The sequence below is a fragment of the Salmo salar genome, chromosome 25, assembly GCF_965601325.2.
Source record: "Salmo salar chromosome 25, fSalSal1, whole genome shotgun sequence".
NCBI lineage: Eukaryota > Metazoa > Chordata > Actinopteri > Salmoniformes > Salmonidae > Salmo > Salmo salar.
Window position 1 is genome coordinate 19,939,825 of NC_138315.1, and position 27,673 is coordinate 19,967,497.

Consider the following 27,673-nt stretch of genomic DNA (forward strand, 5'->3'; position numbering starts at 1 on the left):
TTTGACACAACTGTCAACATGGGCCAGCATCCCTGTGGATCGCTTTCCACAGGGATGGGGGGGGTGCAACTAAATATTAGGAATGTGTTCCTAATGTTTTGTACACTCAGTGTACATTACTGTGTATAGTTATTGTTTTTAAACCCATTCTTTAGATTCTCAACCAGGATGAAGATGATCTTTGTAGTGATGATGATGACGATCACAGTGACTCTGAGGATGATTTTTATGATGATGACACCAGCTCTGGGGAAGAAGACGGCGGCGGTGGTCAGACAGGTTCGTACAGTTCCAATGTATTACAGCATGTGACATTCTGCGACAGTGTGACTGCTATTTATCCTCCCTCTGTAACCTTTACCCTTTATCCAGGAAACACCATTGAAGCAATAATTGGGTCAGTGAAGGTCAAGGTGGTATGTGGGGACATCACTCAGGAGAAAACGGACGCCATCGTCAGCAGTACAAACTCAAGTCTCGATCTGAACTCAGGCAAGATCCTAATTCCAACTTTCAAATCAGCTGAACATATCTGATATTCTTTCATCATAAAAGGTCTTCAGGTGAAGATAATTAGACTCATGTTGTTCCTCACTGTGTAGGCGTTTCAGGAGCCATTCTAAAAGCAGCTGGACAGTCGGTTGTGGACGAGTGCAAAGCTTTAGGCATGAGTCTTCCATTTCTTCCATAAATACAAACAAAGTAAACGAGAATTGAAATATGGGTAACTGAAGAAAAAATAAGTGCTGTTTGTGTTAGAAGTGAGACATGCTAATGCATTTCTTTTCTGACCCCAGGGACCCAACCCAATGATGGTGTTGTCATGACCAAACCTGGAAACATCCAGACCAAGCACATCATTCACATGGTGGGGCAGACCAAGGAGAAGGAGATCACCGGCTCCATGCTCAAGGTGTTGAAGATGTGTGAAGACAAGAAAATCCAGTCGGTCTCCATCCCAGCACTTGGAACAGGTAGGCGTAATAACATTGTAGTATCATTGTTAAAAAACCTAAAAGTGGCATTTATTATTTGCTATGCATGTACTGTAATGATAAAAAAATACACTGGACACCAAAAACACAAACGTTTATGCTCCTGTACAGGTGCTGGTAACTTGGGAGCAGTGGAGGTTGGGAATGCAATGTTGCACGCAATAACTGAGCTACAGAAAACCATCGGAACCCCATCGGTTAAAACGATTCACATTGTTATATTCCAAACCAAGATGATGAAGGACTTTGATGAGGTTATGAAAAAGTTCAAAAAGTTGACACCCAAGACTGCTGGTTAGTAGTAACCTAATCGTCTTCAGAAATATGACTATATAAGCCTTTAAAATACTTTCTTTACAAGTGTTTAAGCCTTTACAAGTGTTTAATCTTTTTCACAAGTATTACTATGCATGTTTCTCATATATTATGTATTTATTTACTTCTACAACAGCCAAACAGTTATCAAAAACGGTCAAAAAAAACACACCAGCCCAGCCTGCTCCTACCAAACGAGCCCTGTGTTTGGCCAGCGCCACAGCAGCGGTGGTCTTCCCCAGTATGGAGGCTGAGGTGTACGGGCCCTCCCCTGCCAGCCTGGCTCAGGTGAAGAAACTTCTGGACGAGCTGCTCTCGGAGGAGTGCGTTAGCCAGGACCTGCTCTCCAGCCACCTGCCCCTGCTGCTGGAGCCGCAGAAACACGCCATCGTGGCCCTAAGCCAGAATAACCAGGTCCGTGTCCTGGTAGCATCCCCAAACAAAGTCACTGTATCTGGGAAGAAAGACAACGTTTTTTCCGCTGTCCTCCAGATTAGGGACTATCTGCTGGGGGCGAGGGACAGGGAGAACCGGGAGGGAGAGGAGAAGAGGATGAGGGAGACGGTGCGCTGGGAGGCCGGGGAGGGAGAGGCCTGGGGAGAGCTGGACCAGAGTCTCAGCTATGACCTGGAGCTGGCCTGCCACAGGAAAGACAAGAGTTTTAAATATAACCACCAGGGGGAGACATTCACTGTTGATCTGAGCAGAATGCAGCAGACTGACAGCAAAGGGACCATCACCTGGGTCAAAAGGAGCCTTGTGGCAGACTCTGACACAGGTAATACCTTGGTTATATGTTTAGGAAAAAGCTTTATAGTCAAGCATCATTTATAGTTCATACAAATGTATAGTTTATCAAAAGTGTATCATACAGAACATCAAGAGAATATGAATTTAAATAATAAAAATGTATTTGATGATAACTAATTGATCCTGACTTTTTACATTGATGATCTGTTCAATGGTTTCCTCTATGCTCCTGTTTTTCAGCTGTCATTCAGTTCCCACGTAGCTGGACCAGAATGGACGGCAAGGATCTGGAGATAGTCACACTGGCTCCTAACTCAGGGGAGTACCAGAGCATAGAGAAGGAATTTGTTGCAACCTCCAAGAAACCAAATACTAAAACACAATCAACCGTTCAGATTGTCCAGGTAAATGAACTATTACTGATATGATATACACTGAACAAAAGTATAAACGCAACATGCAACAATTTCAAAGATTTTGCTGAGTTACAGTTCATATAAGGTAATTAGGCCCTAATCTATGGTCAGTATCTGGTGTGACCACCATTTGCCTAAAGCTGTGCGACACATCTCCTTCACATGCTGTTGATTGTGGCCTGTGGAATGTTGTCCTAATCCTCTTCAATGGCTGTGCGAAGAAGCTGGGTATTGGCAGGACCTGGAACACGCTGTCGTACACGTCAATCCAGAGCATCCAAAACATGCTCAATGGGTGACATGTCTGGGGGTTATGCAGGCCATGGAAGAACTAGGACATTTTCAGCTTCCTGGAATTGTGTACAGATCCTTGCAACATGGGACCGTGCATTATCATGCTGAAACATGAGGTGATGGCGGCGGATGAATGGCACGATAATGGCCCTCAGGATCTCATCAAGGTATCTCTGCATTCAAATTGCCATGGATAAAATGCAATAGTGTTCGTTTTCCATAGCTTATGCCTCCCCATACCATAACTCCACCATGGGGCACTCTGTTCACAACGTTGACATCATCAAACCACTCACCCACACTACGCCATACACGCTATCTGCCCGGTATAGTTGAAACCTAGATTAACCCGTGAAGAGCACACTTCTCCAGTGTGCCAGTGGCCATCGAAGGTGAGCATTTGCCCACTGAAGTCGGTTACGACGCCGAACTGCAGTCCGGTCAAGACCCTGGTGAGGACTACAAGCACGCAGATGAGCTTCCCTGAGATGGTTTCTGACCGTTTGCAAAACCCACAGTTTCATCAGCTGTCCTGGTGGCTTTTCTCAGACGATCCCGCAGGTGAAGAAGTCAGATGTGGAGGTCCTGGCTGGGCTGGCGTGGTTACACGTGGTCTGCGGTTGTGAGGCCGGTTGGACTTACTGCCAAATTCTCTAAAATGGTGTTGGAGGTGGCTTATGATAGAGAAATGAAAATTAAATTATTAGGCAACGGCTCCGGTGGACGTTCCTGCAGTCAGCATGCCAATTGTACGCTCCCTCAAAACTTGAGACGTCTGTGACATTGTGTTGTGTGACAAAACTGCACATTTTAGATTGGCCTTTTATTGTTCCCAGCACAAGGTGCACCTTTGTAATGATCATGTTGTTTAATCAGCTTCTTGATATGCCACACATGTCAGGTTCATGGATAATCTTGACAAAGGAGAAATGCTCACTAACAGGTGTAATCAAATTTGTGCACAACATTTTAGAGAAATAAGCTTTTTGTGTGTATGGAACATTTCTGGGATCTTTTATTTCACCTCATGAAACATGTGACCAACACTATACATATTGCGTTTATATTTTTGTTCAGTGTAGATTATATACAACCAGGAGAGGAATGTAGTGCTTGTATCACTGACAATATCTATAATGCTTCATTTACAGATCCAGAGGATTCAGAGCAAGGACCAGTGGCAGAGGTACGCAGTGAAGAAACAGGCGTTGGATAAGAAGTATCCTAAAAACAAGAATGAGCTGAACCTTTACCATGGCACCACCAAAGACATCTGTCAGAAAATCAACGCCTGTGGTTTCAACAGGAGCTTCTGTGGGAGAAACGGTAAAGAACATTCTTTATCAACTCATACACTGTCCTCTCCATTCACATAACAGTAATGCTCTGTAGAGCTTAATCAAACAAAGATTCAAACAAATTATCCCTTAAAAAACTGTCTCGTCATTATAGACTCCTGTAGTGGAAACCCTCCATTTCATTCCATATTTAACTCCTTGAAACTTTCTTGAATCGTTCGGTTTCTCGAATCTTTTGGATTTTCTTTGGTTTCAGCTACTGTTTACGGGGATGGGACCTACTTTGCCAAAGAGCCGTGGTACTCGTGCCAGGATGCCTACTCCAACCCAGATGCCAGTGGGCTAAAGTACATGTACCGTGCCAGGGTGCTAGTGGGTAATCCCTGCCTAGGGGTGGGGGGCATGAAGGAGCCGAACCCTCTGAACCCTACTGATTTCCATCAGGGCCTGCATGACTGTGCTGTCAATGACCTGCAGAATCCCTTTATTTATGTGGTGTTCTGTGATGCAGGGGCCTACCCCGACTACCTCATCAGCTTCAACACTGTCTGAGAGAGAGAGGCACCTGTTGGCCTTTTCTTTAAAGAATACAGCACTGAAACGCCAATACTGGAAAATGTAACATTTGCACTTTATAAACTGTAGAAACTACACTATATATACAAAAGTATGTGGACACCCCTTCAAATTACTAGATTTGCGCTTTCAGCCACACCCATTGCTGACAGGTGTATAAAATCGAGCACACAGCCATGCAATCTCCATAGACAAACAGTGTCAGTAGAATGGCTTTAGTCAAGAGCTCAGTGACATTCAATGTGGGACCATCATAGGATGCCACCTTTCCAACAAGTCAGTTAGTCACATTTCTGCCCTGCTAGAGCTGTTCTGGTCAACTGGTTAGTGCTGCTTATTATGAAGTGAAAATATCTAGGAGCAACAACGGCTCAACAGCCCAACAAACAAGGCCAAACAAGTTCACAGAACGGGAGCGCTGAAGCGCGTAGCACACAAAAATTGTCTGTCCCCGGTAGCAACACTCACTACTGAGTTCCAAACTGCCTTTGGAAGCAATGTCAGCACAATAACTGTTTGTCGGGAGCTTCATGAAATGGGTTTCTATGGCCGAGCAGCCGCACACAAGCCTAAGATCACCATGCTCAACGCCAAGCATCAGCTGGAGTGGTGTTAAGCTCGCCGCCATTGGACTCTGGAGCAGTGGAAATGCATTCTCTGGAGTGATGAATCACGCTTCACTAACTGGCAGTCCGTCGGACGAATCTGAGTTTGGCGGATGCCAGGAGAATGCTACCTGCCCCAATGCATAGTGACAACTGTAAAGTTTGGTGGAGGAGAAACAATGGTCTGGGGCTGTTTTTCATGCTAGGCTAGGCCCCTTTGCTACAGTGAAGGGAAATCTTAACGCTACAGCATACAATGACATTTTAGATGATTCTATACTTCCAACTTTGTGGCAACAGTTTGGGGAAGGCCATTTCCATTTTTTGCATGACAATGCCCCTGTGCACAAAGCGAGGTCCATACAGAAATGGTTTGTTGAGATCGGTGTGGAAGAACTTGACTGGCCTGAACAGAGCCCTGACCTCAACTCCATCGAACACGTTTGGGATGAATTGTAATGTGACTGCGAGCCAGGCCTAATCACCCAACATCAGTGCCTGACCTCACTAATGCTCTTGTGGCTGAATGGAAGCAAGTCCCTGCAGCAATATTCCAGCATCTAGTGGAAAGCCTTTCCAGAAGAGTGGAGGCTGTTATAGCAGCAAGGGGGGACCAACTCCATATTAATGCCCAGTCGTACTCAAGACCTGTCTCAGTCTTGAGTCCGGTCTGGAGACCACATATTGAGTGTCTTGGTCTTGTCTCACTGTCGTCTTGTCTCAGACAGTGAGGACTAGTAATTTCTTCTCAAGACCAGAAAAATGTTTGCAGTCAGAGTGCAGTATAACTGTAGTTAGAGTCAGTATAACTCCAGTATACTGCGTCCAAAATACGTTTTTTTTACTGCAGTAATTTTGCAGTGTGACTGCAGTTACAGTGCAGTATAACTGCAGTAATTCTGCAATTACTGCGTCCGAAATACCAGTCGACTGCAGTTTCAAAACGGCTATCTTTTTTTGTAAGGGGAGTAAAAAAAACTCATTATCAGCTTCCATTCAGTCAGCACATAAAACCGCATCGCCAGGCCAAATATATACACACCTTTCTTGAAACTTGAATATCTTAACCTTACCTATTATAGACATGTTTGCGCAGTGGTGAACCTATAGGCAGGCCTTCAGTGTGTGACCGGTTCGTGATTCTGAAAGGCCAGCAACCGTAATAACAGCGCACTCATGTCGGAGTGCACTTTTTGTAAAACACAAAGGGCCAGTGGTGTAGTGGAGGGTATACGCAGGTATAAACCATATAACCACTTTTTTTATACTCACTTCTTATTCCCTAATGGTGCGTAGTGTAGAGGCGGTACGATTTATCAATTATGTGGTTCAATAGAGAAATCATGCACAAAGTAGCCTACACAATCGCAAAGCACGTGAAATAAATGCACATGCGCGCCGCTCATATAGCCTAGTTTCAGCGGAATATGATCTGCAGGCAGCAGGAGCGTGCAGCTCTCAATTGGATTTGGCATGGAGCAGCTCACAGAAGAATGACATCGATAGCCGGTAGAGTAAGAAAGACGGTTCAATTTATGATATCTACCAGTATATGCTAACTAAGGCAACAACGTGTGTGCAAACCATGTGTTCAAAGTTTTTACCCTGACGTGTTTACTTAGGAGGCTATTTGTGATGCTCAATTGTCTTCATGCGCTGTTTGCATCAGGGGCGCAGACACCCACTGTGGAGCAGGTACCTGACAGGCCCGTCCAATCACATTGATGTGGTTTAAGCATTGTTGTTGACTTAGACCTTTTTTCATTTTTTCAATTAAAATAGTGTGATTTTGAGAGTGAAAATCTGATAAATCTGTAGGAAACCTCATCAAAAAAGACATAGGAAAACAGGATTTTTCATACAGGGTGCCTTTTCTTCGCTGGGCAGGTCATTTGGGAACTTTTTGGCAAAATTAGAGTATACCCACTTCTGCAGGCACCACTGCATAGGGCCGATGGAAAGACAGCAGTCACACACAGTATGATGTTAAAGGATAAGCAGTCCATGAACTCGGACATAAGCCAGTAGGTCCTAATCATAAGAATAGAAAAACACAACCATTCATCAATCACATTTATTTATCAAGCCCTTTTTACATCAGCTGATATCTCAAAGTGCTGTACAGAAACCCAGCCTAAAACCCCAAACAGCCAGCAATGCAGATGTAGAAGCACGGTGGCTTGGAAAAACTCCCTAGAAAGGCAGGAACCTAGAAAAAAACCTAGAGAGGAACCAGGATCTGAGTGGTGGCCAGTCCTCTTCTGGCTGTGCCGGGTGGAGATTATAAGTGTACAAGGCCATCAAGGCCAGATTGTTCTTCAAGATGTTCGAATGTTCATAGATGACCAGCAGGGCCAAATAATAATCACAGCATTTCCAAATCGAAATGTACTATTACTTCCCATTGAGAAAAACATTTCATGTTTAGCACACAAAGTAACCAGTGACCTAAAGTTTAAAGTGAAACTGACAGTGTTAACTACTTTGCAGATATGAACAGACAGACAATCATAATATAATAATCTGTCAAAAATATACAATTCCCAGTTTATGCTACAAAACCAACTTTATAAGAGGTTTTAAAAATAGATTATATTTGACTCAACGTTCCATGATGCACACAAAGGAATTGTTGGGAGAATAGATGGATGCAGTTCAATGCATGATTTAATATAATCCACCAATACATTTCTTGGTAGTCCAAAAAATATTTCTATCAGGTTGTAAATGACAGCTGACCTGGTACATTGTTTGCTGCCTCCATTCAGGATGCACCGTTTCAGTTTCAATGACTTAATATTCTATATCCGTTGTTCCCCACTGTGTTTGGGTTGGTAATCATTTGTAGAGTGGCTTTATTTTACTATTGTGAACATCTAAAGAATCTATATGTTCTGAAGTATGGGCACTGAAATACTGGACATTTTGAACTCTTGTTATGGTAATGATTTGTCAAAATTACAATCATGGTCTTGAATTGGACTCTCATTGTTCTGGTGTCGGTCTCGGACCCCTTGTCCCCCTCCCGATCTCGGTCTTGACACAGACTCGATTTGCTCCGGTCTTGAATCGGTCTTTCTTTAGGTGGTCTCGAACACAACACCGTTAATGCCCATGATTTTGGAATGAGATGTTCGACAAGCAGGTGTCCCACATACATTTGGTCATATAGTGTAGTTTAGTGGTAAATAATAGGCCTAATGCCTTAACATATTGTATAGATTTTCCTGGGTTCACTAAAAGCTGCCGTTGTTTGGGACAGAAACTGTGAACTGTACAGTTTTACGTTTAGTTTGTTTTTGAAATTCTGACAATACCCATGTCAAAATAAGTAATCTGGCTTTTATGTCTCAAATCAATATGATCTCTTCTAACCTGTCCAAGTGCCGCCAATAGTGTAGCTCAGTGGGTAGGGCATGGTACTTTGTGGGTTTGATGCCCACAGGTAACCAGTATGAAAAAGAATGACGTATGCACTCACTATAAGATTCTCTGGATAAGAGTTTCTGCTAAATGACTAAAATGTAAATGCATAACTTAATGTCCTGTCTTTACCCAAATAATGTTCTCACGGTATTTGTATATACTGTGCTTTCAGAAAGTCTTTACACCCCTAGACTTTTTCCACATTTTGTTGTTACAGCCTGAATGTAAAATGGATTCAATTGAGATTGTCACTGGCCTACACACAGTACCCCATAATGTCAAAGTGGAATTATGTTTTGACAAATTTTAACAAATATATTAAAAATGAAAAGCTGAAATGTCTTGAGTCAATAAGTATTCAACCCCGTTGTTTTGGCAAGCCTAAATATGTTCAGGAGTAACAAGGTGCTTAGCAAGTCACATAATAAGTTGCATGGACTCACTGTGTGCAATAATAGTGTTTAACATGATTCTTGAATGACTACCTCATCTCTGTACCCCACACATACAATTATCTGTAAGGTCTCTCAGTCGAGCAGTGGATTTCAAACACAGATTCAACCACAAAGGCCAGGGAGGTTTTCCAATGCCTCGCAAAGAAGGACAGCTATTGGTAGATGGGTAAAAAAAAAAGAGCCAATATTGAATATCCATTTGAACATGGTGAAGTTATTAATTACACTTTGGATGGTATATCAATACACCGAGTCACTAGAAAGATAGATACAGGCATCCTTCCGAACTTAGTTGCCGGAGAGGAAGGAAACCGCTCAGGGATTTCACCGTGAAGCCAATGGTGACTTTAAAACAGTTAGAGTTTAATGGCTGTGATAAGAGAAGCTGAGGATGGTAGTTACACAATACTAACCTAAATGACAGAGTGAAAAGAATGAAGCCTGTACAGAATAAAAATATTCCAAAACATGCATTCTGTTTTCAACAAGGCACTAAAGTAAAACAGCAAAAATGTGGCAAAGAAATTAACTTTACTGAATACAAAGTGTATTGTTTGGAGTAACTACAACACGTCATTGAGTACAGGGCTTAAAGCAAAAGAAAATCCCATGACTGAAATGTATGTCGATCTCAGATCAATTGTCAGGGGGCTAAATTAATCTCCCATTTCATGTAAGAAAGCCATGACCATCATGCTTTTAGGGAAAGAGGATGATTTTGTACATGCAAGTTTGGCCAATTCCATTCCCCTTGCTTAGGGATCCATGGTCCTCCCCAGGATAATTTTTATGTAGAATGACTGAGAAGCTCAGTTCTGGTGACTTTTAAAAAGGACATTCTACTCCGAAATTAATGAAAATAAAATAATGCTGACACTATCTAAAATATAATTTCCACATCCAAAAATGGGCCCAATAATATATTGGTAAAATTACTTTAACATTTTTTCAACATATTAGACCATGCATATACAGTTGAAGTCAGAAGTTTACATACATCTTAGCCAAAGACATTTAAACTCAGTTTTTCACAATTCCTGACATTAAATCCTAGTAAAAATTCCCTGTCTTAGGTCAGTTAGGATCACCACTTTATTTTGAGATTGTGAAATGTCAGAAAAATAGTAGAGAGAATGATTTATTTCAGCTTTTATTTCTATCATCACATTCCCAGTGGGTCAGAAGTTTACATACACTCATTAGTATTTGGTAGCATTGCCTATAACATTTTTAACTTGGGTCAAACATTTCGGGTAGCCTTCCACAAGCTTCCCACAATAAGTTGGGTGAATTTTGGCCCATTCCTCCTGACAGAGCTGGTGTAACTGAGTCAGGTTCGTAGGCCTCCTTGCACGCACACACTTTCAGTTCTGCCCACACATTTTCTATAGGATTGAGGTCAGGGCTTTGTGATGGCCACTCCAATACCTTGACTTTGTTGTCCTTAAGCCATTTTTCCACAACTTTGGAAGTATGCTTGGGGTCATTGTCCATTTGAAAGACCCATTTGCGACCAAGCTTTAACTTCCTGACTGATGTCTTGAGATGTTGCTTTAATATATCCACATCATTTTCCTCTCTCATGATGCCATCGATTTTGTGAAGTGCACTAGTCCCTCCTGCAGCAAAGCACCCCCACAACATGATGTTGCCACCCCCGTGCTTCACGGTTAGGATGGTGTTCTTCGGCTTGCAGGCCTCCCCCTTTTTCCTCCAAACATAACGATGGTCATTATGGCCAAACAGTTCTATTTTTGTTTAATCAGACCAAAGGACATTTCTCCAAAAAGTACAATCATTGTCCCCATGTGCAGTTGCAAACCATAGTCTGTCTTTTTTATGGCGGTTTTTGAGTAGTGGCTTTTTCCTTGCTGAGCGGCCTTTCAGGTTATGTTGATATAGGACCAGTTTTACTGTGGATATAGATACTTCTGTACCTGTTTCCTCCAGCATCTTAACAAGGTCCTTTGCTGTTGTTCTGGGATTGATTTGCACTTTTCACACCAAAGTACATTCATCTCTAGGAGACAGAAGCGAAAACCTCCAGCCACACTCTGCCCTCCGTGGAATGAGTTTGACATGTGATATAGCCTATGCATGGACTATATTATCAGATGGGCTATTAGCAATAAGCATTATCATCCCAACTGATGAAGCATAGTGGCGATAAAATGTGCATAGGCTGAAGCATGAGGTTTGTCCATCTACATTTACCACATTGGACACATCCTGATTTGTTATTATTAATTATATTTTATTATAAATATATAAATAATTATTTGCTCTAAAATGTGATCTATATTACAAAGTATGTCATTGCTCTTTAAGAACTATGTTACGCAGCTGCATCTAAGACAACTTATGCTTGATCTGAAAATGTAGTCGGAGGCGCCGTGAGGAGTGTGTGACGCAATTGCGGAGCCTCCAGAGTTATGCAGAGGCCAAATTGAACTTCGTACCGCATCGCCGTGCTCCTCCCAAATGTATCAATGCGGAAAGCTCCTTATAGCTCCACATTGATATGATTGGTTGACGGTAGGTGGGGCGAGAGTTCCTGTATAAACACCAACTCACTTCTTTGGCATCCGCTCTGCTACGCGAACCAGAAGACGTAGGAATGCCCCATAAGTGCTAGAAACTCTGGTTGTAAAATATGCGTATTCTGACCTTGAATTTAAGCATGAGAATGGCATGCTGTTCACCCCGCCACGCCTGTGAAGCCCATTATGCACCTTCAAAGGTGATTCTAACATGTATTGACTCAGGGGTGTGAATACTTATGTAATGAGATATTTCTGTATTTCCAATACATTTGCAAAAATCTCTAAAAAACGTTTTCACTGTCATTATGGTATTGTGTATCGATGAGTGAGAAAAATAAATAATTTAACAAACTTTGAATTCAGGCTGTAACAAAACGTAGAATAAGTCAAGGGCTATGTGCATTTGGGAAGTATTCAGACCCCCTTGACCTTTTCCACATTTTGTTACGTTACAGCCTTATTCTAAAATGGATTCAATTGTTTTTTTCTTTCATCAATTTACACACAAACCATAACGACAAAGCAAAAAAACGTTTTAGTGTAGCAAATGTATTATAAACTCACATAAGTATTCAGAAAAACCTTTGGTATGACGCTGCAAGCTTGGCACACTTGTATTTGGGGAGTTTCTCGCAGATCCTCTCAAGCACTGCCAAGTTGGATGGGGAGCGGCGCTGCACAGCTATTTTCAGGTCTCTCCAGAGATGTTAGATCGGTTTCAAGTCTGGGCTCTTGCAGGGCCACTCAGAGACTTGTCCCAAAGCCACTCCTGTGTTGTGTGCTTCAGGTTTTTGTCCTGTTGGAAGGCGAACCTTCTCCCCAGTCTGAGGTCCTGAGCAGGATTTCATCAACAATCTCTCTGTACTTTGCTCCGATCATCTTTCCCTCGATCAGGACAAATCTCCCACTCCCTGCCGCTGAATAATATTTCCACACATGATAATGCCACCACCATGCTTCACCGTAGGGATGGTGCCAGGTTTCCTCCAGACATGACGCTTGGCATTCAGGCCAGAGTGTTGAGTCTTAGTTTCATCAGACCAGAGAATGTTGTTTCTGAGTCTTTAGGTGCCTTTTACTGAGGAGTAGCTTCCGTCTGGCCACTAACAGGATGCACCTGAGCAAAATTTCGTGTCTCATAGCAAAGGGTCTAAATACTTATGTAAATAAAGATATTTTTGTACATTTACTTTGTCATTATGAGGTGTTGTGTGTAGATTGACAATTGTTATTTATTCCATTTTAGAATAAGGCTGTAACATAAAATGTGGAAAAAGTCAAGGGATCTGAATACTTAATGCACTGCAGGAGTACTTACTAATGTACAAGCAACAAAGATCTTTGGTTCACTGTGATATCACTGCATGACATAAGACCTGACTTCCACTTAAACCACAAAATCAAAAAAAGGTATAGAGTCAGCCAAAAGCTTGTTTATTGAAAAACATGTATTTTTATTCCCATAATTAAATGAGAGCGGTACAGTGGTTTCTCATGTTCAACTAGTAGTAGAAACAACCCATTCTACTGCCGAAGGAGGCAGTTTATGCCAAGGGGGCCACAGCCTTGGTATAAAAACACACAGCTACACACACAGCCCCTTCCACCAGACCAGAGAGAGCCCTCATACATTTTCATTAAGTTGAGTTTTGTCATCTGGGTTACTGACTGTTAAATAAAACACAAAAAGGTTGTTAATAATGCAGCTGTCAACATATCCTTTAGACAAGGACTTCAATCAACACCTCTGTCTCAACCCTTCAACACAGTACAGTAGACATGTTAGAATACTGAAGGAACCCCTGGCCAGTCGTATTCTAAGAGGCTGAATTAATCAAATAACAGTTTCAACACAAATCATCTCTGTTCGAAGGCCAACGGTCAGGAGGTTAACTTGATTACATCTACCCATGCAAGGGAGGAGCAGGGTACAGGCTTGGACAAGAGAAACATAACAGAAAATCATAGCCCTAATATCAGCATTATCCTCCGTTAGACCGACCGACACGCACTCAGGAACCTCACCAGGTCAGAGAGGGAGGAGAGAGTGAGACAGTGTTATTGCACTACATCTGCTGGGTAGAGTTGCCGTTCCAAGTGTTATTCTCATCCTCACTGTCCTCGTGGTTCCGTAGCCTGTGGATTTTTCCATCTTGTTTGAAGTCTGCTGGTTGCTTCTCCAGTGTGCGTTTGCGAAGGGTTTCTCTGAGAAAGTGGAAATGGATGTGAAATAACCCAACTAGGCCTTAAACATGTTTTATTGGTATGTAACTGTTATGAAAGTTGTATTGTCAATTTTGTTTTGTCTTTAAACGTGTACATGACACTGCAACAGAATTTCCCCATGGGGACAATAAAGTCACTAAGTAAGTAGGCTTTAGAGCACCCAACCACATTGCTCAATCAAACCCCTAGATTAATTCTCCAAATTCTTTGCACTCTGGTTACAACAAATCATGTTAAAAGGTGGCTGTTATGACCCCTGACAACAATTAACCTGGACCAGTAGACCAGCTTAACCATTCAATTACATTGTAACAACCTGGCAACATTTTGTCACTAACTCCTAACCATAATGTACCACCACAACAATCTCAACTACTCTTAAAAATATGCCTGTATACCGTGAGTACATAGAGGACACTGCTGGATGGGGCCTCACCTCTTTGGTTCACCAGATGAGGTTGAGGAGCCAGAGGCAGTGTTGGGCCGCTGGGCTGGGCCTCTGGGGCCTGCTGCTCCAGGGATAGGGGGGCTGGTGAAGAGGAAGCCACTCAGGAACCTCCACACAGCCAGCAGAGGGTAGAGGATGGTACCCAGCACAGCCCAGATACCCCCTCCAGCTGTCGACTGGACTACCGTGTTGCTAGGCCGTCCCGTTTGCTGGAAGGATATAAAACACGTTATTCTCAATGCTATCATTCTACTGGGGAAACCAGAGAAAAAGATGGGAAAACAAGCAAAAAGTTCCCAAAACAAACATTGGGAGCTACATAACATTCGGAAAGTATTCAGACCCCTTCCCTTTTCCCACATTTTGTTACGCTACAGCCTTATTCTGAAATAGATTCAATTATTTTATTCCCCTCAATCTACACACAATACCCCATAGTGACAAAGCAAAAAACAGGTTTAGACATTTTTGCAAAAAAACAGAAATAACTTATTTACATAAGTATCGAGAACCTTTGCTATGAGACTTGAAATTGAGCTCAGGTGCATCCTGTTTCCATTGATCATCCTTGAGATGTTTCTGCAACTTGATTGGAGTCCACCTGTAGTAAATTCAATTGATTGGACATGATTTGGAAAGGCACACACCTGTCTATATAAGGTCCCACAGTTGACAATGCATGTCAGAGCAAAACAAGAGCTAGAGCTCCGAGACAGAATTGTGTCAAGGCACAGATCTGGGGAAGGGTACCAAACAATGTCTGCAGCATTGAAGGTCCCCAAGAACACAGTGGCCTCCATCATTCTTAAATGAAAGAAGTTGTGAACCACCAAAACTCTTCCTAGAGCAATAGGGGGAGAAGGGCCTTGGTCAGGGAGGTGACCAAGAACACAATGGTCACCCTGACAAAGCTCCAGAGTTCCTCTGTGTAGATGGTTGTCCTTCAGGACGATTCTCCCATCTCTGCAGCACTCTACCAATCTGGCTTTTATGGTAGTGGCCAGGCGGAAGCCACTCCTCAGTAAAAGGCACGACAGCCCACTTAGAGTTTGCCAAAGGTACCTAAAGGACTCTCAGACCATGAGAAACAAGATTCTCTGGTCTGATGAAACCAAGATTGAACTCTTTGGCCTGAATGCCAAGCGTCACGTCTGGAGGAAACCTGGCACCATCCCTACGGTGAAGCATGGTGGTGGCAGCATCATGCTGTGGGGATGTTTTTCAGTGGCAGGGACTGTGAGACTAATCAGGATCGAGGGAAAGATGAACGATGAAAACCTGCTTCAGAGTACTAAGGACCTCAGACTTGGGCGAAGCTTCACCTTCCAACAGGACAACAACCCTAAGCACACAGCCAGGACAACACAGGAGTGGTTTTGGGGCAAGTCTCTGAATGTCCTTGAGTGGCCCAGCCAGAGCCCGGATTTGAACCTGATCGAACATCTCTGGAGACCTGAAAATAGCTGTGCAGCAACACTCCCCATCCAACATGACAGAGCTTGAGAGGATCTGCAAAGAACAAATGGGAGAAACTCTCCAAATACAGGTGTGCCAAGCTTGTAGCATCATACCGGAGAAGACTCAATGCTGAAATCGCTGCCAAAGATGCTTCAAAGTACTGAGTAAAGGGTCTGAATACCTATGTGAATTTGAAGGTTTTTTATTTTTAATAAATTTGCTAAAATTTCAACACAACTGTTTTTGCTTTGTCATTATGGGGTATTGTTTGTAGGTTGATGAGGGGAGAAAAAAAACAATTTCATGCATTTTAGAATAAGGCTGTAACGTAACAAAATGTGGAAAAAGTCAAGGGGTCTGAATACTTTCCGAATGCACTGTACACAAAGAAACCTAAGAGGCGTAAATATAAAACTGTGCAGCGATTCTATGACACTGTCTTGTGAATTCTCAAAATGGGAGATGTAGCTATGGACACTAGATACCAGTAGTCATCAATATTAGCAGAGGTTTACAGAGAGAAATAGGGAGCTCACTCACAGGCAGCAGCACTATTGAAGCACTGGGGGCCAGGTCAAGCTCCAGAAGAGTCTTGTCTAGGTCGTCAGCGGTAAACTCTCTGCGAGGGAACACGGTTGCCAGGGAGAAGTTGCCATACCTATTTCCCACTTCCTGAGAGGAGAAATAAACTCTTAAGTGACAGCCAGCATTATGATATTTAATATCATATTCCACCAAAGAGGATGAACATGTTCTTAATAGTCACTTGTCCAACTCTTAAATTATATCGAGTTAGAAAAAGTATCTTACATTGACAGCGAACTGCCGAGCTTCCTGCAGTCTGGCCTCTGAGGGGAACTGGTTGGTGAAGAATAAACCATCTGGTAGACGGAACTGTATTCTGGCTATGGCGCTGGAGGACAGTAACACACAGTTTGATGACAATCTAGAAATACATTAGCAGTGACATACAATATAAAACTTATTGAAATAGTTTAAACTTTTTTTTTTAAATTGAAAGTGACTGCTTTAAAACTTCCTCATGGATATATAACTTCCCCTCCAGCCCTGTGACTGTAGAATAGCTCCATACCTCCTCTCCCTTTGTGCATTCTCCTTCTTGGCCTCTGTCTCTGCCTGTCTGGCCTGCAGTGCTGCCAGCCGGGCTGCCTCCACCTCATCCTTGTTGTTGGCATAGCGGGCAGCTCTGTCAGCGCGGTCCTGTAGGGATAAAGGTGCATCAGCCAGCCACTACCCTCCTCCCACAACAAACAATGGCTATTTCATCAACAAACCCTGCAGTGCTCTTTTAGGTCACTAGAGGGAGTTATGAGGGAAAGTTCAATCAGAGAGGCCCAACCAGGGATTAGTTATGAGTGAAAGTGTGATGTGTTTGTTTACCAGGGCGATCTGTGCTTTGACACGCTCCCTGGCAGCCTTCTCCTCTGCCTTATCCCTGTTCCGCTCATCCATAATGCGTTTGGTCTTCTCATCCTCATTCTTCCTCTTGAAGTCAAGCATCTCCTTCCCCATCTTCCTTCTCTCCATCTCCTTCTTTATTTCACCCTGACCATCATCACACAGAAATAGATACAGGTGCACACAAGCATTAACACCAGAATCGCCAGTTTGATTTTGTAAGTAAAAGGAATCGGCCCAAAAAATAAGCCCCGTCCTGCTCCTTGACTTTTCTTAAAATGTTTGTCTTTTACATTGCTCAGTTGTCAGAATTTACTAATTACAAACAGTAAAGTGTTAAGGGCTTTTTTTTTACCTGTCGTTTGGCGACGAGTATGAAGCGAGGGCCAACCAACGAGAGCGTACAGGTCGCAATGGTGGGTAGTGTATGGGGCTTTGGTGACAATACGGATGGCACTGTGATAGACTGCATCCAGTTTGTTGAGTAGAGTGTTGGAGGCTATTTTATAGATGACATCACCGAAGTCGAGGATCGGTAGGATGGTCAGTTTTACGAGGGTATGTTTGGCAGCATGAGTGAAGGATGCTTTGTTGCGCTATAGGAAGCCAATTCTAGATTTAATTTTGGATTGGAAATGCTTAATGTGAGTCTGGAAGGAGAGTTTACAGTCTAACCAGACACCCAGGTATTTGTAGTTGTCCACGTATTCTAAGTCAGAGCCGTCCAGAGTAGTGATGCTGGACGGGCGAGCAGGTGCGAGCAGTGATCGATTGAATAGCATGCATTTAGTTTTACTTGCGTTGAGCAGTTGGAGGCCACGGAAGGAGAGTTGTATGGCATTGAAGCTTGTCTGGAGGTTAGTTAACACAGTGTCCAAAGAGGGGCCAGAAGTATACAGAATGGTGTCGTCTGCGTAGAGGTGGATCAGAGAATCACCAGCAGCAAGAGCAACATCATTGATGTTTACAGAGAAGAGAGTCAGCCTAAGAATTGTGGTGATTGACAGAGTCGAAAGCCCTGGCCAGGTCAATGAATATGGCTGCACAGTAATGTCTCTTATCGATGGCGGTTATGATTGTCATTTAGGACCTTGAGCGTGGCTGAGGTGCACCCATGACCAGCTCTGAAACCAGATTGCATAGCGGAGAAGGTACGGTGGGATTCGAAATGGTCGGTAATCTGTTTGTTAACTTGGCTTTCGAAGACCTTAGAAAGACAGGGTAGGATAGATATAGGTCTGTAGCAGTTTGGGTCTAGAGTGTCACCCCCTTTGAAGAGGGGGATGACCGCGGCAGCTTTCCAATCTTTGGGAATCACAGACGATACGAAAGAGAGGTTGCAACAATTTCGGCAGATAATTTTAGAAAGAGAGGGTCCAGATTGTCTAGCCCGGCTGATTTGTATGGGTCCATATTTTGCAGCTCTTTCAGAACATCAGCTATCTGGATTTGGGTGAAGGAGAAATGGTGGGGGCTTTGGTGGGTTGCTGTGGAGGGTGCCGGTCAGTTGACCGGGGTAGGGGTAGCCAGGTGGAAAGCATGGCCAGCTGTAGAGAAATGCTTATTGAAATTCTCAATTATAGCGGATTTATCGGTGGTAACAGTGTTTCCTAGCCTCAGAGCAGTGGGCAGCTGGGAGGAGGTGTTCTTATTCTCCATGGACTTTAGTGTCCCAGAACTTTTTTGAGTTAGCACTACAGGATGCAAATTTCTAGCCTTAGCTTTTCTAACTGCCTGTGTATATTGGTTCTTAACTTCCCTGAAAAGTTGCATATCGCGGGGGCTATTCGATGCTAATGCAGAACACCACAGGATGTTTTTGTGCTGGTCAAGGGCAGACAAGTCTGGAGTGAACCAAGGACTATATCTATTCCTAGTTCTACATTTTTTGAGCGGGGCATGCTTATTTAAGATGGTGAGGAAGGCACTTTTAAAGAATAGCCAGGCATCATCTACTGACGTTGGGGCACAATATAGAGTCCGATACAATCAGAAACTCATTTCACACATAAGAGTTAGCCTAAAGACAAGATTAAAATGACAATAGTATGATGACTGACAATATCAGTTGTCAAATTGTACATGAAGATGGGCACATCTTGGAATTGACAGAGAAAGGAGCACCACTTTATCAAATTCTCCTTCAGAGTCACATTCAGGTAAAACTGTGATTGTATCAGCAATAGCATATTCTGCAGTTTCTAAGACACTTTTGTCAAATAACTCAAAATTCAAGAGCTGCAGCTCTATTTCCAAATATTACTTTTTCAAAGCATAACCGTGCTGTCCATGGGGCAGCATTGCTGAGGTTGCTAAGCAAAGACTAGTAACATAAACGTAAAATATGCTATTTTGTCTATTTTTACATAAATGTTATTATTTCCACAATGTTTTTTTAGGCCTGCCAACAACAACAAAAAATTATTTTCTTTGTGATGGATTTAACTCTTGAACTAGTGGTTTTTCATTTTTAACTTATAGCCTAGAGTAACAAACTAATGAAAATTGAATAATATTCTTTGAAATAGTTGTTTTCATATTCTAATGTTTCCTAAGACCTTCATAAACACAACCAAATGATTATTCTTCCCATAGCATATATGAAATGTATTTATTAGACTGTTAGAATGTTGACCCATCATTGGTTGGGAGGGGGTTCCAACGAGGCCGGGTGTATGCTTATGGAGCCGCCCGACAACGTTCTCTAGTGGATACTTATAGGCTGAAAGGCCCGGCGATTCTATTATTAATAGGCAGTTCTTACTATGTATACAAATTGAGATTAGGCAAAATTTGCATTACTGCGGTGTCAATATGGGACACCAATGTCTACAGTTATTCTTTACCTCCTCCTCTCCTTTCTTTTTCTGCTCCCGTCTTTCCTCCAGTTTCTTTGTTAACCTACTGAAGGAAAGGTTTCAGTTTGAAAAGATAAAGCAAGTTTCAACCTTTTGTCCCACCTCCGTTGTGTGTGTGTATATAGGTCCTACCTCTCCACCTTGGCATCGAGGCCTTCGTCAGGCTGAGAGCTGGTTGATACGTCCTCTGATGATGCGCTCCTGTCATCCCCAAAGGTCACAACCTCTGAGGCCGAGGGGCCGCCTTCTTCTGCTGGCCTGGACAGGGATTCTGGGTTGGACCACATCAAAGCAATCATTATCAGCAATCATGACAGTGTCTCAACTTCAATCTCTCAATCAACAGGACACATATCAAATAACATGCACAGACATGCATTTACATATAGCCCAAGTACTTGTAATTTTGTTGCATTGCTTTTCAGTAAAATTACTTAATCAACATTCCAAAGTGACCCCTCACACAAACACACCTTTAGACATTGCTGGTGCTGCTGCACTGTCTGTGTCTGCTGGTGGTGTGTGGCTGGGCTGGAGCTCCTGTGAGGTTGAGGGGGGCTGTGCTGGGGCTGGCTCTGAGGCTACCGTGGCTCGTGGGAGCCCCTCCATGGGAGCCCCTGCATCCGCTCCCTCACCTGCCATCTGCTGAGCGTGCATCTGTTAGGCACAAGAAATGCAGGTTAAGTGTGACATGCTCTAGGCTGGCTGATGCGCAACGCACATGACTACACAGCGAGCTGGAGACTTCGAGAGCAGGTGTCAGCCAAACTAGATACCCTTTACCTTACATCTATCTCAGTGCTCTTGGAGACCATTTACTGATGTTGTTTAAGTGTTTTCTGTGTTATAATTGGCTATCATACCTGTTTGACTTTGTCAATTCTTTTCATGAGTTCCTCTGCAGAGACACTTCCGGCAACAACTTCCAGGGGGATTCCATTCTCTCCGATAAAGAAACTGGACGGGATGCACACCACTGGGTCTTTTTCAGAAAGTTAAAGGCAAACCAACCATGCTCATAAAAATAATAAGAAATGGGATTGGACTTAATTGCATGATCTGGAACAGGTATTCCCAAACTGGGGTACGCCAAATAAAAATGTATTTTTTTCCTTCTTCACATTTCCAACAGTACATTTATATTTTCCACTGGGGCTATACATTTGGGTGAGTTTTTCCCCCCCTCACCTGAGTAGCATCGTTTCACTGCCAAAAATGTAATTAAACCGCCAAAAATTGTATTAAACCATCTATTGTTTATCCGAAATAACAACACAATGTCAAATACAGGTAGCCTAGTCAAATAATTAACATCCAATCACATTAAACGTTACTCTTGCGGGACACCTTCACTCTTGCGCAGACATTTAGAAACATGACAATTTGAAAAATAAGCCACGGGAGTTTTTTGAGCAAGAATAAAGATGACTTTCAAGAAGTAATATGTATAAAAGATACCATTAATAAAAAAGGGCTAGAAGCATCTTATATGGTGAGGTACCAAGTGGCTGGGACAGGCAAGCCCCATACTATTGTGGAGGACTTAATTCTTCCTGCTGCCACAGATATGTCTGGGACAATGCTGGGGGAAAAGGCAAAAAAAACTACACAGACAATGCCTCCATCAAACAACACTGCTTCATGACGCTTCAGTGACACGGCAGGAGATGTTTTGAAACAATAACTGCTTCGCATACAAGACAGTGAAATAATGTATTTTCTGCACTATGCAATGATATGGGCAGCGACCATGTACCGCTTTTACAACATACAGAAGTGTGCTGGTTATCAAGGGGCAAAGTATTGACATGTTTTTTTTTTAAATTGAGAGACGAGCTTAAAGTTTTCTTTACTGACCATAATTTTCACTTGTCTGACCGCTTGCATGATGACGAGTTTCTCACACGACTGGCCTATCTGGGTGATGTTTTTTCTCAACCTGAATGATCTGAATCTAGTATTACAGGGACTCTCCGCAACTATATTCAATGTGCGGGACAAAATTGAGGCTATGATTAAGAAGTTAGAGATCTTTTCTGTCTGCATTAACAAGAACAACACACAGGTTTTTCCATCATTGTATGATTTCTTTGTGTGCAAATTAACTCAAGCTTACGGACAATGTCAAACGTGATATAGCGAAGCACCCGAGTTGGGTGCGCAATTACTCAGGTACTTTCCCGAAACGGATGACAACTGGATTCGTTATCCCTTTCATGCCCTGCCTCCAGTCCACTTACCGATATTGAGGTTCTGTGAAAATTGAATTTAATCAGAAGCCACTGACAGATTTCTGGATAGGGCTGCGCTCAGAGTTTCTTGCTTTGGCAAATCGCGCTGTTAAGACACTGATGCCCTCTGCAACCACGTACCTATGCGAGAGTGGATTCTGAGCCCTCACTAGCATGAAAACGAAATACAGGCACAGACCGTGTGGAAAATGATTTAAGACAGACTCTCTCCAATACAACCCAACATTGAAGAGTTATGTGAATCCTTTCAAGCACACCCTTCTCATTAACCTATGGTGAGTTATTCACAATTTCTTATGAACAAATAAGGTTTTATATGTAAGATGGCTAAATAAAAGAGCAAAATTATTGATTATATTATTATTTGTTCCCTGTCCTATAAGGGCTTTGTCGTCACTTCCCACGAGCCAGGTTGTGACAAAAAGTTACACTCATTCTTATGTTTAATAAATGTATTGTATAGTGTTTGTGTGTAGCAGGCTTACAATGATGGCAAAACACAACATTTGAGAGTGCGCTAACCCTGGTGCTAGAGGGGGTACGCAGCTGGAGGTCGAACGTTTGAAGGAATACGGACTATAAAAGGTTTGGGAACCACTGATCTAGAATATGTCTGAAAGACAAAGCTTTAGGGAAATCAAGCCTTAGGGACCACAAACACAACAAAGAACCCTTTGGAGAGGAAGGATACAGATTTGGGAGAACTGTGTGCATGTCTCACTGCAAGAAAAGAAAAACATTAAACATAAAATGCATCACATTTGTTAGTATTTCCATTTTGATAGTGCTGTACAGAAAGAGTGTACATCATATCCACACAAGTTTAGGAGGATTCCATTATAAAGGCTACCTCTTGGAATCAACCTTGATTGCAACACAGCAGTTACAGGAGGCCTCGGCCACTCTGTCGTCCTCCCAACTGGACATCATTTGTCCTGACACCTCATCGTCGCCTAGTAGAGAACAAGAATGTCAGCTTCAGAAGTGGTGAATCACTCGTCCTACGACACTCAATGCCCAGTTCCCACAATACAAGTCTGTGGTGTTGGTGTAGCGGACTAAACTCCACTCCATGGTGAAGGAAGGAGTTTAGTCCGCTAGTGTTGGTGGTGACAGTCGCCATCCAGAATAATTGCGACTCGTTAGCTTGCCCGTCAGCCAGTTAAATTGTCAACTAGCGATTAACACACTAACGTTAGTAGGAAGCTAGCCAAAGCTAACTATCTAAATCGCATTAACTAACGTTAGTTAGCTGCGATTTGACAACTGTCATTCCTTTTCGTTTTGACAAGTTAGTATTGGCTACATCGACACTTCGAGTTTCATGTAGCCATGAACTACACACACGTATTTAACTAGTTAAATAGCTGACTGACAATGACAGGGCTCGTTTGCTCTCCCGAGCTTGAGTTTTATTCGCTACTACGGCGAATCTTTCGACTGGTTAGCTTTGCTAGCATACACATCTGCGCAAGCTAATCTACAAAACAATACCTGTTATTACGACGACGAAGATGGAGCTTTGTTGTTTTGCGGAGATAATGGCTGCTGGAATAGAGCCTTCAAACCAAATCATTTTTAATAAAATGTGTTGGCTTTTCCTGTTTAATCGTTTCAATCCTGTAAATGCCTAGAACGTTCAATCTCGTCACAGGAACTAACGGAGAATGATGGAAGTTGTAGTCCATAGATACGTATGCTTGCTTATGGGACTTGAAGTCCGTTCATTATGTCACCAAATTAACATTAGATGGCGCTGTGGTACTGATGAAGTAATTGGTGCAGATAACTAACTGTCCCCCACGAAGAACTCTGACGTGGACTGGATCTCGCTCAGTCCGTTTGTACATAGTCACACGAGATCTCAGTCACCACAGGTACGATTTTGACGAAATGTTGGTGAGATCCGGCATTTACAAAATTAAAGACTATATATTATAGTGACAAGATAGTCACATGACCACTATAACAATGGAAATAAAGTGCCACAGTATGAGTCATAATACCCTTAAAACCTAGAGGTCAAACAGGGAAATGGTTCCAATCGTTTTCCACCATTCATTCTTCCCATAGGGGTTCTTAAATACACTTAAAATAAGGGCTGTGTTTTGTGTAGGCTTACCCTGGCGTGACGTTTTGATAACTGTGTAAATCTCTCTGACTTTTATCAATATATTCGCCTTTATTTGTGCTACAAAATGAAACGCTAATTAGCTGATAATGTGGCTATCCTAAAGAACTAGAAATGCCATGATAATCTGGACAAGACTGCCGAAACGAGGCAAAGGTAAGAATCTCTGAAATTAACTAATGTTAGATAAATGTAGTAATGAATAAATTGGCTACATCTCTTTAAATTGGCAATTCTGTGAACTGTCTTGTGCAAGTTTTAAATGGACACAATACCTGTTAGCAAAGGTGTCAATTAGAGATGATGCGCAGGAGCCTGCAGGGATTTGTATGATGTCTGTTTTGATGCCAATTAATATTTTCGAATCTGAGAGTAAATACAGCCGAATATATTGATGTCACCTTGTCCGACATAAATGTACATGGTTATCAAAACGTCACATCAGGGTAAGCCCACACGAAACACAGCCCTTATTTTAAGTGTTTCTAAAAAAAACCTATGGGAAGAATGAATGGTAGAAAACGATTGGAACCATTTCCCTGTTTGACCACTAGGTTTTATGACACCTCCACTGTGGGGCTCTATACATGTCATCAACGATGGAAGGCAGGCGGGAGGCGAGATCAGGTGGGACCATTCTAGCCCATGAGAGGGCAGATGCGTGTGTGAACATGCCATAGAGATAGATAGGACTAATTTTTGTATCTGTGCCAGTATCGCGTCTGTAACACATGGGCAGTGCCATTAAGGCTATCTCCATTTTAAAGTAGTACATTTTCTTCTTCATTGGCTGATTGCTCCCAACTTGTAGAAATCCCCATCGAGTAGACTACTTTAAAATGGTGGAAGCCCTCAATGGCATTGTCCATTTGGATTTGAAATCAAATATGAGGTTAAAGTGCAGACTGTCAGCTTTAATTTGAGGGTATTTCCATCCATATTGGGCAAACTGTTTAGAAATTACAGCACTTTTTGTACATAGTCCCCCACATTTTAGGGGAGCAAAAGTATTGGGACAAATTCATTTATGTGTATTTAAGTATTCAAAAGTTCGGTATTTGTTCCGGTAGCATGCAATGACTACATCAAGCGTGTGACTCAACAAATTTGTTGGATGCATTTGCTGTTTGTTTTGGTTGTGTTTCAGATTATTTTGTGTCCAATAGAAATGAATGGTAAATAATGTACTGTCATTTTGGATTAAAAATCCAAATTTGGAGAATAGAGCCAAAAGAAGAACAAATGCTTCACTGTCCCAGTAATTACGGAGGGCACTGTATATCAGTGGTGGAAAAAGTACCCAATTTTCATACTTGAGTAAAAGTAAAGATGCCTAGAAATACTGTGACTCAAGTAAGAGAAAGTCATCTAGTAAAATACTACTTGAATAAAAGTCTAAAAGTATTTGATTTTATATATACTTTAAGTATCAAAAGTAAAAGTATAAATTATTTCATAGTGCTTATATTAAGCAAACCAGACAGCACCATATATATAGCTAGGGGCACACTACATGTAACAGTACTTTTGGGTTTCAGGGAAAATGTATGGAGTAAAAAGTACATTATTTTCTTTAGGAATGTTGTGAAGTAAAAGTTGTCAAAAATATCAACTGTAAAGTACAGATACCACTTAAGTACTTTAAAGTATATTGACTTAAGTACTTTACACCACTGTTGTATATGCAGCCCCTCATGAGCGACATGTTTCTCATAAGGACATAAACTACGCCCATTAGATGTTCAGCAAATTACTCGTTTTGTCCCGCACCAAACATATTATTTTTCGCTGACCATTTTTTTATGATTATATTTTTTTCACACTGTCGGATCAAGCATAAATAGTATTTTATGGTCAATCTGGCTTCTGTATTGGCCCTACAGCATTTACAGAGATGCGACCTTTGCAGAAGTCAGGTAAATCATACTTATTGCGACTCGTGGAGGTATTTTCAGCATACCCCCATCTGTCGTGAAGGACGTTGTCAAGGGAGTTTCTGTTTATACAGGACGTATCGCCTCCACCTACGGTCAAACAATTTTCTCAATCCGGAGCTACATGTATATAGAGCCCTCCGCATCATTCGTGGGGGACGACATGTTTACTGTTGCCTTGTAACTATGGATCTTTGATTAATAACAAGACCCTCTAAAAAAAACAAACGGGTGTGGTAGCTCACCAAACTCAACACAGAGATGTATTATGCAATGATTAATAGAACATTGCATTTTATTACTGTGCTAATAGATCAGCCTCCACTACATTACTTTGTAATGCCATATTAAGATAGTATGGGTTAAAATACGTGCACTATTTGCATTCTTACAAAGCAAATAGTCACAAAATGTCTGTCTTAGCATGTCAAACATCCCAGTGATTTTCCTATTGATCATTTCCCCACTCCAGAAGGCTCTGTGGTTAGTAACCAGTACTGTGACACAGTCTCTGCGGAAGTCAACGCATTCATACTTCTTGCAATTCGTGGAGCAGAGCAGCGCTGTTGAGGCATTTCTACGTCTTCTGCTTCGCGTAGCAAAGCTGTTGTCAAGGAAGTGAGTTGGTGTTTATGCAGGACCTCCCGCCCCCACCTAGCGTCACCCACTCATGTCAATGCGGAGCTACTGATAACAATTCACTAGCTTCGATTGCAGTCCGAGACCAATGTGTCCCAGGGGGAGACTATACATTTTCACCACTGGTTTGCTTTCTCTATCAATAAGATTAGCATTGCAGTGACATGCATTTTGTTTTGGATGTTACATCAGGTTGAGAAAGAAAATCTTATTTGATAGTCACTGTGTCTATGAATTCTCATCTGTCGTTTTGAAAATCAATCTAACCATTTAGGGTGGTTGTGGTCCCCAGATGCCAGATACCCAAACAAGTGAATCCTGAACAAACACCAGATATTTACCCACATCATCAACCTAGATTCAGCATACCCCTCTCTATCCAAGCACCTATTCCTATGGTCACAATGCTTTCCCTATCTTACTGCTGAACCATCAGTTTTAAACAATCAAAACTACCACCTGTACTGTCAGGGCCTTAGGGCCAGTTTCCCGTCCCAAAAGCCTAGTCCTGGACTTAAAAAGCATGTTCAATGGCGATTCTCAATTTAAAGTGCTTTTTAGCCCAGGACTAGGACTCATCTGTCAAGGAAACAAGCTCTCTGTGTTTATAGTTTAATAAAGGCGTGAAAACCTTC

At 42.3% G+C, this 27,673-nt stretch overlaps 2 protein-coding genes across 6 annotated transcripts in view; one reads left to right on the forward strand and one right to left on the reverse strand.

Annotated features, from left to right (window-relative positions):
* LOC106586314 (protein mono-ADP-ribosyltransferase PARP14) overlaps window positions 1-13,093 on the forward strand; it is a 25,750-nt gene extending 12,657 nt beyond the window's left edge. For both annotated transcript variants that reach the window (XM_014173482.3, XM_014173483.3), the window contains exons 18-26: window positions 156-279; window positions 373-492; window positions 603-665; window positions 798-974; window positions 1,107-1,289; window positions 1,447-2,088; window positions 2,301-2,464; window positions 3,922-4,096; window positions 4,325-13,093. In XM_014173482.3, the coding sequence (XP_014028957.2) occupies window positions 156-279; window positions 373-492; window positions 603-665; window positions 798-974; window positions 1,107-1,289; window positions 1,447-2,088; window positions 2,301-2,464; window positions 3,922-4,096; window positions 4,325-4,620 (1,944 nt within the window). In that variant the 3' untranslated portion in view covers window positions 4,621-13,093. The remainder of the gene's footprint in view (window positions 1-155; window positions 280-372; window positions 493-602; window positions 666-797; window positions 975-1,106; window positions 1,290-1,446; window positions 2,089-2,300; window positions 2,465-3,921; window positions 4,097-4,324) is intronic.
* On the reverse strand, window positions 13,087-24,012 carry LOC106586313 (UBX domain-containing protein 4). Of its 4 annotated transcripts, none has more exons than XM_014173481.3 (13): window positions 23,829-24,012; window positions 23,185-23,287; window positions 23,026-23,054; window positions 20,946-21,064; window positions 20,556-20,739; window positions 20,215-20,353; window positions 20,071-20,125; window positions 17,207-17,359; window positions 16,899-17,026; window positions 16,616-16,718; window positions 16,346-16,477; window positions 14,336-14,556; window positions 13,087-13,878 (listed from the first exon to the last, which is right to left on the reverse strand). In XM_014173481.3, exons 1-13 carry the CDS (start codon window positions 23,908-23,910, stop codon window positions 13,740-13,742), a joined length of 1,587 nt encoding a protein of 528 aa, XP_014028956.1. In that variant the 5' UTR covers window positions 23,911-24,012; the 3' UTR covers window positions 13,087-13,739. The 4 variants fall into 4 exon arrangements, with proteins under 4 accessions (XP_014028956.1, XP_014028955.1, XP_045563384.1 ...); XM_014173480.3 differs by having other exon boundaries at window positions 17,207-17,371; XM_045707428.2 differs by having other exon boundaries at window positions 20,071-20,128.
* Window positions 24,013-27,673: the final 3,661 nt, after the last annotated feature.

Excerpts from the sequence above, each read along its gene's own strand:
- LOC106586313 (XM_045707427.2), bottom strand. The coding sequence starts at position 23,910 with ATGATTTGGTTTGAAGGCTCTATTCCAGCAGCCATTATCTCCGCAAAA. Across the intron at positions 17,372-20,070 it reads AAAAGAAAGGAGAGGAGGAG|GGTGAAATAAAGAAGGAGAT; the intron begins GTAAAGAATAAC and ends GATGATGGTCAG. Across the intron at positions 13,879-14,335 it reads TCATCTGGTGAACCAAAGAG|AGAAACCCTTCGCAAACGCA; the intron begins GTGAGGCCCCAT and ends CCACTTTCTCAG.